This window comes from Schistocerca piceifrons, chromosome 1 (assembly GCF_021461385.2).
Source record: "Schistocerca piceifrons isolate TAMUIC-IGC-003096 chromosome 1, iqSchPice1.1, whole genome shotgun sequence".
In the NCBI taxonomy this organism is placed as follows: domain Eukaryota; kingdom Metazoa; phylum Arthropoda; class Insecta; order Orthoptera; family Acrididae; genus Schistocerca; species Schistocerca piceifrons.
In genome coordinates, this window is record NC_060138.1 from 496,035,132 (window position 1) to 496,048,492 (window position 13,361).

General features: G+C 37.9%; 1 protein-coding gene across 3 annotated transcripts in view; it reads left to right on the forward strand.

Annotated features, from left to right (window-relative positions):
• Positions 1-13,361, forward strand: part of LOC124795984 (neurofibromin) — a 489,110-nt gene that overhangs the window by 21,609 nt on the left and 454,140 nt on the right. For all 3 annotated transcript variants that reach the window (XM_047260068.1, XM_047260083.1, XM_047260076.1), the window contains exons 3-4: positions 6,249-6,429; positions 12,871-12,982. In XM_047260068.1, the coding sequence (XP_047116024.1) occupies positions 6,249-6,429; positions 12,871-12,982 (293 nt within the window). The remainder of the gene's footprint in view (positions 1-6,248; positions 6,430-12,870; positions 12,983-13,361) is intronic.

Below are 13,361 nucleotides of genomic sequence, written 5' to 3' on the forward strand. Positions count from 1 at the left end.
ATTGAAGTCGCTTAAAGTGAATGGGTGAATTTGAATGGGATCTTTGGTACTTTTGGTATGAGGGAGACGTCAACATCTGCTGGATCTATGAGCATAATAGTTCCAATGACAGTACTTACCATAGTTTTAATCTATGAATGGGAGATTACAAAGTTTGGACAATTCAGATTTTGTGGTAGTATTCTAATCATAAGCTGATAATCCATAAATTCAACTGTCCTGTTTACTGTTAAAACTGAGGATGTGTACATAATTTTTAACAACGTTTGCATGTATAAAAATGAGGAGAAGGAATATATAGCTGGCAGGTTGATAGACACACAAACAAACACAAACATACACACAAAATTCTAGCTTTCGCAGCCAACGGCTGCTTCATCAGGAAAGACGGAAGGAGAGGGAAAGACAAAAGGATGTGGGTTTTAAGGGAGAGGGTAAGGAGTCATTCCAATCCCGGGAGCGGAAAGACTTACCTTAGGGGGAAAAAAGGACAGGTGTACACTTGCATACACACACATATCCATCCGCTCATACACAGACACAAGCAGACATAATGTCTGCTTGTGTCTGTGTATGTGCAGATGGATGTGTGTGTCCTTTTTTCCCTCTAAGGTAAGTCTTTCTGCTCCCGGGATTGGAATGACTCCTTACCCTCTCCCTTAAAACCCACATCCTTTCGTCTTTCCCTCTCCTTCCCTCTTTCCTGATGAAGCAGCCGTTGGTTGCGAAAGCTAGAATTTTGTGTGTATGTTTGTGTTTGTTTGTGTGTCTATCAACCTGCCAACGCTAGTGGAGAATTTAAATGGCCAGCTGTCATAGTTAAAACTGACTGCGAGAAAGAAAATGAAACTGCACATTTTCACAGCACAGCACTGCATTTTCTTTCTCACACTTGGTTTTAACAGAAAACTTGTAGAATGTTTAAGAAAAGTATACAGACTATGTTTGTATGTTTATTAGAGTATTGTGGAAAAATCTGAAATAAATCGGTCAAGAACTTTTCAATATTTTTGCTGACAAAGTTTCCCCTTTATAAATGACATATACAAAGTGTCTCAAGAAAAAACAGCGACAGTACTTAGAATGTTGTGTGGGAAGGCAAACTGATCAGTTTTCAAGAAGCAACCCATATCTGGAAATGCACAGCTTGGGTGGTGGAGAGCGTCACAGTCTGAGAGTGACTGTTGATGGCTTGTTCCAATTCATTTTGGTGTCTGAATATGGAACATATGCAGTCCTTTAACTATCTGTGTTCTGTGGATGGACAACCTGAGCCTAATAACATTCCTGTGTATATGCCACATTTCTCTACACAGCCCTTGTACACGTCCTGCTACAGACTCATTTGGTCTACCAGTGCAGTATCATTGATGACAGCAGTGTGATATGTACAAGTACACAGCTGCAGAAATGACCGACATGTTGCTTCCATACGGCAAAGTGGATTGCAGTGGGAGAGCTGCTGCAAGACTGTATGCATAACATTTTCCAAACAGACATTCCCCACATCATTCCATGTTTGTGGACATTGACAGATGCCTCTGAGATGACAGAAAGTTGCATGTAAGTATTTTCTACCTGAGGTGTGTCCATTGTAAAATAGTAGCATTTTGTGCTTGGTACTTCTGAATACTATCCCCAATCTACTATTTGACATCTGATAGCTGCCGAAACGTGATGCGGATTGTCCACATTCGGTTCGAGCACTGCAGTTGGAGGAGGACATGCTGATAATGATCAGACCCAGGACCCAGCCACCAGCCACCAGCATTCAGCAGGTAGCACAGGTGCTGCACACGGATTAAAGTGCCTTGTGGGGTCTTGTCCGTAAGCAATGGCCCTATCCGTACCATTTGCAGAAAGTGCTGGCATTACAGGAGAAGGATTAATCATGGTGGGTACAGTTTGCGCAGTAGTATTTACAACAGTGCATACTCCAGCCACAATTCCCAAGCTTTGTGCATTAGTGGATTAATGCACATTTACTAGACAAGGTATGTTAAAATTGCATAACATGCATGTTTGGGCAGACAAAAATGTGCCTGCATAGATGATTCAAAATCACCAGCACATGGTTGGTGTTAACATCTGGCCTGGGATAATTGGTGACTATATCATTGGGCCATATATACTGCCCAACTAACAGGACTGATCTACCTCACATTTATTAGAGTGATTTGCCTACCTTGTTAGATGTAGTGCCACTGAATGTTCAGATGAACATTTGGCTGCAACATGACAGAGCTCCAGCACACTTTGATGTCAATGTGTAGAATCACTTCAGCATGGCATATCCCAACCAATGGAGACCAGTTCCATGGACAGCACAGTGCGCAGATCTGACATGCCTCAACTATTTTGTGTGTGGTAGTCTGAAGAGTATGGTGTGGTACACCTGTAACATCAGTGGAGGACCTTATTGCTCGAGTACAAGGAGTGACTGGAGTACTTAAAAGACAACCGCACTTACTGGCTCATGCATGAGGCTCAGCACTGCCATTGTAGGCTCTGCATTGATGTAGGAGATACACAGTCCAGAACTCATTTGTAATATAGACAGCATAATGTGCTACTCATATTGGATTTATTGATGTAATGTGGAATGCACACCCATCTCAGACTCTGACATTCTCGAGTGCCGAAGCTGTACTTCTGTACTTTTCTGGACATGGGCTACTGCTTGAAAACTAATCAGTGTGCATTCCCATTCAACATACCAAGCATTATTAATGCTTTGTTGGGACATGCTGTGTATTTATATATTATATTTATTGTAAAAAATGTGTCCGCAGCTTGTGGTCTAGTGGCTGGCCTTGCTGCCTCTGGATCACGGGGTCCCAAGTTCGATTCCCAGCCAGGTTGGGGATTTTTCTATGCCGCAGGACTGGATGTTTGTGTTGTCCTCATCATTTCATCATCATCATCATTTCGTGTCACGGGGTGGCGACAGGAAGGGCATTCGGCTACCCCTTCAAATAACGTGCCAGATCCGACCATAACCCTGCCGACCATGCGAAAATGTTGGACAAAGCCACAAGAAAAAGAAGAGAAGATTTATTTTAAAAAAAGTAGCCTTTGCCCATCTGAGTGTTTATTAGAGTATCATGTAAACATTTGAAGTAAATTGGTTTAAGAACTTTGGTAACAATGTTAAACAACTACTTGGCTTTAGCCAGTGTCCATCACACATTGTTGTTAGAGCATCATGTAAAAATGTAGAATTTTTGAATTTTTTTAATTTAATTTTTTTATTAGAGTATCTTTTAAAAATATGTAAGTAATAAGTAAGTGTGTCAAGATCTTTTTGAGATTTTTGATAACAGTGTTAAACAGCTACTTATCTTTTCATAGTAGTAAAAAATTGTGTAGGTACAAGAGATTCAAAAGATACATGGATCTCCTCAAGTGTGTGACTGTTGAATAAGGAGTGGACCAAGAGGCTGAGAGTATCAGAGCGAGATCCGTATGGTGAAGCCCATTTCTGAATCGACTGAAGTGTTGAGTGTGTAGCAGAATAACTTTGGCTTCTGGATTCGTGGCCTCTACTGTTGTGGCACTCTTGTGGTGCCAGTGCTGTTGAAGTGGTTGGGGTTGGAGCCCTGTGCTGGGGATGGCTTGTGAGTGATGTTGTCAGATACTTGGCCTGTGAAACAAGCAGAGCACCGATATGAAGTTAGATGTTGGCCAGTAAGCTTAAGAAGGGTCTGGTAGTGGCCCATGGATGATGTCAGCTTTAAGATGGTGATACAGATTGAATGTTCCGAAGTGAACTGGCATCGGTTGTTGTTACTTCGGCTGATTTGGGCCCAAAGTATTTCTGCAGCCTCCACAACTGGCACCCCAGCCTCTTTTGAGCGATACTCTCTCTGACCTTAGGCGAGAGAAGTAAGGAACCACATGGTTCATGTGGTACCACCTATACAATAATATGCCATCACAGATATACATGCAGTGTAAGTTGTAGGGCACGATAAAATAAATGAAAAACAAAACACATTGTGCAGTATTATAAGGGCCTATCTGAAAATTTCTGATTGAAGGTTGCACACTGCAGAATCAGTATGCTAATCAGGCAAAATTGCCATGAATATTGAGGCAATCATCCCACCGACACACCAGTTGAAGATACCTGTTTGGTAGTCCGACAGGAATTGTTGATGCTTCAGAGAACTTTTTAAGGGACCGAAGGCTCGATAATCATATGGGGAGAGATGAGGACTATGGCGTAGGTGCTTGACTGCCTCCCGCATGAGTTGGCGTAACTTTTGTGTTATGACATTTGCAATATGGGTACATGCATTATCTGCATCCCTTCTCGTGCACCATTCCACAGTGGTGGTTTTCGACAGACGTGCTGCCCCATACACATTCTTCATTGTATGATGGATGTCTACCAGTATTTGTCCTTTGGCAGCGAAGAAAAGAATAGCAGCACATTGGTTCTGTTTGGACACATTGGGTAATTACGTTGCCATAGTTCATGTTTCCGCATTTACCGTATTTACTCGAATCTAAGCCGCACTTGAAAAATGGGACTCGAAATTGAGGAAAAAAAAATTTTCCCGAATCTAAGCCACACCTGAAATTTGAGACTGGAAATTCAAGGGGAGAGAAAAGTTTTAGACTGCACTTCCAAATCGAAACAAAGTTGGTCCATTGTAACATGAGACACAATTGGGGTCGAATGGATGAAGATACAGCTACAGTAGTTTGGTTTGAGTCGTAAGTTAAGAGTTAATCTTTACCAAGTAGCCATTGCTATGTGTCAGGTGCTCTGTCCGTATTTATATGGGTACCCTTCCTTTTTCACTTGCTTCGTCTGATTTGAATTGATTGCTTATTTTGCTTTGATCTGATAAGTGCCGTTCTCTTTGTTATAGGTGTTTATGTCAGTCTAAGCTGAAAATGCATTATTGTAGTGTGTCATGCATTGTTTGTCGCGTTCTGATAATGAGTGTTTACGACCTGTCGCTGATTGCGGCATGGCTTGCTTTTGTGTGTGCTACTGCGGCTTACATAAAAATAAAGAGAGGAATTGTCTTATAAGCGAAACAATGGCAAGAGACTGCTTTTTGTTGTTACTTACACTGCTGCTTTCTTTGATGACGATCAACAAGAATCAAATAATAGACTGCGTATGATAGAAGATGTTCTGAACGAGAGTTTAGCGAAAATTTTTCTCCATTTGAAAATCTTTGCACATGCCTCTTTAGTACATTACATTCTGCACAGAAATTAGATTCATCTTAGATTTAAAAATCTAGTCAGTTGCTGTGCTTCATTTCCAACTGTATCACTTTTCAGCATAAGAATAATACTAATATAAACGTGACATGATATGTATATTCTTCCGCGTTTGCTGTTGTCTCACTCTAGTTTTGTAGTTCATTAGGCAGACAGGATTTAAATGAGATAGCAGCAAACACGAAAGAATATATGGCATAATGTTTACATTCTTCTACCTTTTCTTTTAATTTATTTAGCTACTGACTCAGAGGTTTGGGCGCCAGTATTTATCTTTGTGCATGCTAAGCATGCCTGTGTAGCGCTACATATATTTGATGGCAGAAGTTAGCTGTGGCGACAACATTTTTCAGAACTTCCACTTACTTTGCACTCGATTCTAAGCTGCAGGCGGTTCTTCGGATTACAAAAACCGGAAAAAAGTGCGGCTTAGATTCGAGTACATACAGTACTGTACGCACATCAGAAAGACACGAATGCCACACTAATCTCTTGCCCACATGTTGGTGCTGATATGCGCGCATCTGAGTTGTGTTGCATTGCGTATACACTGAAGCAGCACCCTCATAGGAAAACTCCTTGATTGCCCTTTAGAATTTGATAAAATATCCACTTTGTGACACAAAGTAATGGCAAGAATAAATCTGCATGTTCTAATCTTATATGAGTGAAGCAAGATCACTGAAGTTCATAATTTGATAACAAAATTTCTGGTGTCTGAGTGTGTAATCTGATTGCTGTTGACATTGCAGTGGCTGCTACAGTAAGCTTTGTATCAAATTCTGTTTAAATGCATAGACTGTCATGTGCCTTTCTACAGCATATATGAAGTTAACTGATGAGTGTTGATTTTCTATACATGCATGTACGATTTACAATAAACATTAATTTATTTCAAGGTCTCTCACCTACCCCTTTCCATATTAGAATTTTTAAAATTCAGAGTATCACTGTCACTGGTGTTTTACATCTATTTACACTTACATGACATGTATTAATTTCAGTTTCCAACTGTTGTCGGCCAACGCCCACATGGGCCAGATATTGAAAGAAATTGTTACGAATCATTAGTGATTGTTTTGGATACACTGGAAAAGTGCCTCAGTAACCAACCCAAAGATACAGCAAAATTTGAAGAAGCTATGAATGTGAAGCTACTGCTTAGAGAAATTTGCCAGTTTATAGGTATGATCCCTGATGCTTAGCCTATTATATTGTTTTAAATCAATGTCTGTTATCTGTCAACTTTATTTTCTGCTGATGAAATAGTATCTTTTAAATATGTATATTAAGTATTGTTCTTTTACTTGTCTAAAATTTAAGATAAAAATTTGATTATCTATTGTTTCAAAAGTAAATCACATTGTATGATTAAAATTGTGCTAGATTCATGACCATGAGATAGGTACAAATTGCATGTTTCCAATTTTATCTTAGAACCTCAAATCAGTGAGGACATTTGAGATAAACAGCAAAGTTATGAGTAATATTACAATGTTACTATCAGGTCATAAATTGAGTAATCAACAATTCAAAATTAATGTTTGTAACTGGGATACTTAGATAGATCCTTGTTATTAGTTATGAATGTGTTCTTGGAGATGCTGTTGTTTCAAAACATTTTAATTAAATGGATAAATGGAAATGAAGAACTCACTTCATACACTGCAGTTGCAATGTAGACACGTCTATTGTTCCAACATGACCGCTTTCAACAGTATGATGCTGCCATCATCTGATCTTATGCAGCTTGTTATAAAACTGCCATGTTACATTACATGAAGTCAAAGCATGGAAGTGTATCTTCATTTCCAGCCATACCGTTCGTCCCACAGTCCATCATGTGTATCTTATCAATATAAATAACTCCTCCTTGTTTTGACATTTATATGATATATCTCAAGTAATTTTTGATATCCATCTCTTTGGTTGCGGTGTGTTAAAATTGCCTGGTAGTCATTAGTGTCAATCTAAACATTGTGACTAATTTTCATTGGTAATCGTAGATCACTGAAGGCTCTCCTTCAGTACTAGATTCACAGGAAACAATGCTTCTTAGTGAGTCAGTTATTTACATGTTCTGTGAATCATAATTGTGGCCTTTTGCTGTGATATGTAATGAATCAGTTCTACAAAACTTTGGCAGTATACTGGTCATTTACATAAGTTCTTAAGTTGTTTTTATTTTTCTGCTTACATGTATACAGTAATTTATACTTTTCTATGTTTGATCTCTCCCTCCCTCATACATAAACAAACACAATCATACTACCACACATTCAGATATTTTTCTATAGAATATAGGGAATTGTCAAGTAGATTATGGTTTTAGTTTGTGCATTTAGTTAATTTTATTATCCTTTAAATTCTTTATGTTACTGAGTACATGGTAAAAGATTTACATGGCCGAATACCTCATTCCGTTCTGTGCCCCACAAAGCTGAGTGATAGATAATGCAAATAGTTTCTTTTTCTATAATTGTGTTTATGAATGTTACTGTAGTTTACAAACTGTGATTTTTGACAACAAATGTCCTAAGGGAGTAACAAACAAATTATTCCTCACTGATGAGATCCTGCAGAATATGATACCATTTTGAAAATAGTAAAAATAAATCAACTTTTTGACATTTTAGTCCCAAAAATCTGATTTTATCCATCACCAAAAATTGCAGATCTTAGATGTTTAAGAATTCAGTAATGTGTGACTTCCAGTTCAGGTTCTTATAAGTAAAAATACCTAAGAATGTAGACTGTACTATTTCATTTATTGATTTACCCTCAGTCATTATTTCTGATGTTGTGGTCAGGTCTTGTGCAGTTTTGAATGATATGCAATGTGTTTTAACTAAATGTATCAGCTGTCCAGTTACTGATCATTGGCTATTAATTTTCAAGATAATGCTATTTACATTTTCATCTGTTGGAATTAGTTCATCAGGCTTGATTTTAATAACTGCATTATCAGCAAAGGGAACTTTCCTGCTTCTTGGAAAAACTGTATATTGAGAGATAATGTATATATAACAAGAACAAGAGAAGACCCAATATCAATCTCTGTGATACACTTGTCCACTTATATTAGCTATTCCACATTCTGAAGATGCTGTTTCATTGTGTACACTCTCTGAGGGTCTTAATGCAACTTTTAAAACGTGTTAGTTCTATATCATGAAAACCAGTTACTAGTGAGATCTCTGATAACATAATATTCGAGTTTCTCTAGGAGAACATTGTGAACTGCATAATCAAATGCTTCTGGCAAGTCACAGAAAATACCAGTGGGCAATATTTTGTTATTCAAATTTTGTATTATCTGATTTGTGAATTGAAAAACAGAATGTTCTATAGAGATACAGTTTGGAAATCTAAATTGAGTCTGAGTGTGTGTCTTATTATGAGAGAAGTCTGTTATAGTTCTTTCACAAGTAACTTTTTCCAGCATCTTCGAGAAGGAGGCAAGTAGTGAGACTGATTGGTAATTGTTAATTTCTGTCTTACTAACTTTCTTACAAAGGGGTTTGACAACAGCATATTTAATACTGTGTGGAAATATTTACTCTAATAATGATGTGTTGCATCTATGACTGAAGACATTGCATATATATGGTGAAGAACAGTATTTTGGTTCTTTTCTTAAGGTGTCAGCTCCATGGCTTTTTTTCTGTTTTAAAAAGGTTAGTTGCATTCTTAATTTATTTGGCATAGAATGGAGTAATTGTAATTTGTCTGTACGTGAGAGGCATTGCTTCTTGCATGTAGTCTACTGCTTTATCCCATGTACTGTCCTTGCCAATTTTCTAAGCTACTTTAACAAAATGCTGGTTAGGTGATCTTTCTGTGTCTCACATTATTTGCAGCCTTCATTTTTTACTTCCATGTAGCATATAAAGTGTAAGGTTCATAAAGCTGTTTCCTTCAAATTAAAAATTTATTCAGGGGGTTGGACAGAGATTATCAATGTAATTATTGTGCCATGGTATCTTGTTCTTCTGATACATATTTGTTCGTATATTGGGTTGAATATTCATACTCATTGTAAGTATAGTTGATTACTGGATGGAATAATACGTAAAATAAAGGGAAGACAACCATTAACCTGTAGCTGAGTGATGTGTGGTGCACACAAACACACAAAATAAAGCAATATTTATGCTAGCTTTCAAGTTTTTGCTCTTTCTATAGCAAAAGTGCACACATTCATACACACGATCATACAGATTCCCAAACATGTGTACTAGTGCTAAAAAAAGAGCTAGTGCTCAAAAGCTAGTGTGAATTGTGTTCTTTGTTATTTATTTCTGTACTCCTCTCATAGATCTGCTATATGCGAGTGAGTGCCATCCACCTGCTGTACACATTTTAGTTAAAATGACTTTTTGTTTTTTTTGTTTTTAGTGTGCTGAACTCTAATGTGATAAAAAACTGCATCACCTACCACTTTTTTAAGAACGCATGCTATTGACAATCCACAGCTGTACGAAATACTTTGAGATTAATTCACTGGCTCCAAACTCCTTGACATTGACTGTATTAGGTATAGATCTACTGCTCAATATTAGTGATGAATAAAGTGGGCTATGATATAAGGACGTAGACAGTGTGACATATGGAAGTTTGAGTTGGTCCGGGGAGCTTGCATGGATTGCCGAACTGATTAAGGTGACCGATGCAATTAGTGTGAAATCTGGGTTCGAGTCCCAGTTCAGGACAAATTTTCACATCTTAATATTTGGTAATAGATCTACACCTAATGCAGCTGATGTTGAGGTTTTCACAGCCAGAAAATAAACTTCAAAGTATTTAAAAATGCATTTATTAGTGAGTCTAATGATATATACATCCTGTACCATTTGATTAATAAAATAACTAAGATAAGGAATGGTAAGGCAAGGGATTAGTGCTGGTCCAGTATAAATTGACCAGCCAAAAAATTTTTGAAATCTGGAGAGAAGAACATTTCTGTTCGAGAATCTCATGTATCCAGGGGGAAAATTACCACTTCTATGCATTAAGTACGGCCTAATGAAACAGTTAGTGGAAACTTTATCTAAAAATGAAGAATGTTTCAAATATCTGTATGAGAAGGTGCTTCATCTGTAAGAGGCCAAATGAAATGAGTGTGTGTTGGATCTGACATTGGAAACATGCTCTTCAGTTGCAATGTTGAGTAAAAAATCTCTGTGGGTGAGAGAGTTCCTAGACAGCAAAAAGGGCCCACATTATAGTTATGTTGTAGCCAACATGCTGGGAAAGTTCAAGGAAGTTAAACTGTTTGATGAGCCTCTAGATTCACTTTCTTATCAATCATCTTGATTTTTCCTTGAAGATTTTTGTGATCTCAGTGAGGAAAAAAGTGAGTTCTTTCATCAAGACATCACAGTAATGGAAAGACATTATCAAAGCCACTGGACTAGCAATGTGATAGGGGATCTTCCATTGGTCTCTATCCACTAACATGCAATTCATTTAAGAAAAGACTATGATAGAAGATTTAAGGAAAAGGGAAAAAGGAAGACAATGGCATATAATTCCTATGTAATAATGAGGTTGTTATTACATTCCATTTCATTAGCTTGTGTTTTGCTAATTTTCATGTTCATAGTGAAGGCGCATTGTTACAAAACTGTACATAATAGAAAGAAAGAAAAAATCTGAGATCAGATTCAGAGTCGGTGCTCAAAAATCTATGGGTTTAAGTTGTTACCCAATAAAAAGTATACAGAATGAATTTTCACACAGTAGAGGATTGTGTGCTGATTTGAAATTTCCTGACAAATCAAAATTGTGCGCTGGATCGAGACTCGAACTCAGAACCTTCGCCTTTTGCAGCTACTCAAGCACAACTCACAACCTCTCTTCACAGCTCTACTTCTGCCAGTTCATAATCACCTACCTTTCATACCTTTCAGATGTTCTCCTGTTAAACTTGTGACTAGCACTTTTGGAAGGTGATGATGTTTGGCTTATGGGGCACCCAGCTGTACGATCATCAGCACCCTTACAAACTCCCAATTTTTACACAGTCCAATTTTTTTCACAGTCCAATCCAGCCACTGTCATGAATGATGATGACGATGAAATGATGACAATACTAACACCCACTCCCTGGGCAGAGAAAATCCCCAACCCTCCCAGTAATCGAACATGGGACCCCGTGATCCAGAGGCATCAATGCTAGCCACTAGACCACAAGCTGCGGACTCTTTAGGAAGAAAGGGTATCGTGGATGTGTGGCTTAGCCATGACCTGAGGGATGCTTCCAGAATGAATTTTCACTCTCCAGCAGTGTGTGTGCTGATATGAAACTTCCTAGCAGATCAAAACAGTGTGCTGGATTGAGACCTGAACTTGAGACCTTCGCCTTTTGTAAAGAAGTGCTCTACCAACTAAGCTACCCAAGCACAACTCATGACCTATCCTCACAGCTCTGCCAGTTCCTGATCTAGCATCCATACTTCACAGAAGATTTCTTGTGGAACTTGCAGAACTAGAACTCCTCAAAGCAAGGATATTGAGGAGACAAGGTTTAGCCACAGCCTGAAGGGAAGCTTGCAGAATGAATTTTTGCTCATCATCTGACCCTGTGTCTAGTCCTCTAAGTGCTGTAACCTAAAGATATTTGTGTGGAAAGGATTTGTCCATGTGTATGTAATCCAGCTGCCATCCCCTTTTCCCTGATCAGGATGTTTCCAGCTTGTTTGACCTCTTTATTCAAGTGGGATTTCATACTGACTACAGAATGCAGCAAGCGTTTGTTCATTCCTATTGCCTTGGTATGTTTTACTCTTCCTAACTGGGCATAGAGATAAGATCTGAACATTATTTTTATTTACTTTGCTTACAGTATTTTTATTTACTTTGCTTACAGTCTGTTTGAGGAGATCTCAACAGATTGTCCTCAACAGATACTTAATGTAATTAGTGGGGGCACGAGTGTTTATGATGGTACAGATTTTGTTTGGTGTTAGTAAGGTTGAAGTTCTGATTCTTGGTCAGATGGCTTGAAAACCAGTTATACAACTTATTATTTTTACATTCAATGTAAAATGCATTCCAGATTGGGAGCAGTGTTGCATGACAATTTATCTGGGTTTCTCTTTGTAAATTCTGTATCTTTGAGACTTGACTACTCGTTCATTTTATTTGTGATCTCTTGGAACCCTGCTATTAACATTTTTTTTATTTTTCTGATTGGTAATTTGATATTGTTTTATTCTACTCTGTGCAAGTGGGTGTTTGGGTGATTGCAAACATATTGATTCCTTGCTGCCTTTTAGGTGGCTACTCACTGAATCTGACGTAGCGTTCTTCAGCTTTTTTGTCGGACAGGGCAGCAAATTTTTTTCCCAAAAGACCTATTCGTATTTGAGTTTTGGAGTAGTTAGCCTTGAACAGATTAAGCTCCAATTTACAGCTATGGTCGCCTCAGTACATTTTCTGGCTGCACTTTCAACCCTACTCTTTTATCTGGGCTTGGGACCAGCAACAGAAACTAAAGAGCTACTCAGTTCACCCAATAACTACTGCATTAACTATGATAATTATTTAGCACTATTATTTACTATGATAATATAACTTGTTTGCATCTCATATATTTGCTGAAACTCATATTCTTTGTTTCAGATGTACCACAAGACAATCCAAATGTTTTACAGCTAAAAAATCTTGCATCTAAAGTACTCTTTGCTCTCAGTTTAAACTTCTTCAATGCTGTTTTCAATAGAATATCTGCAAGGTATGTATAAATCTTTCAAGTTCTTTCTTTCGTTTTTTTCACTCCAAGAAGGAAAGCTATTATATGAAAGGCTTAAGTATCAGTTAATAGTGTTGGAAGTTTTATTTTGCATTGCTAATGTCTTTGTTTCAGGGGCCAATTACATGTTATTTAGAATAATACTGTGCTGACACACAACTGCTCATATTTTTAAGAAACTGTTTACGCCATTGTATTAGTGCATCACTTTGAACGGTCTCCTTTCAGTAACAAGTTTAATCAAAATTGATTGGCTCAGTGGCTGTGGATAATCATTTTCCTATAATCAGGTTCTTGTGCCCCACTGAAAAATGATATGTGGTGTCTGACACCAAGGAAAGGAGGCTGATGTTACAAATTT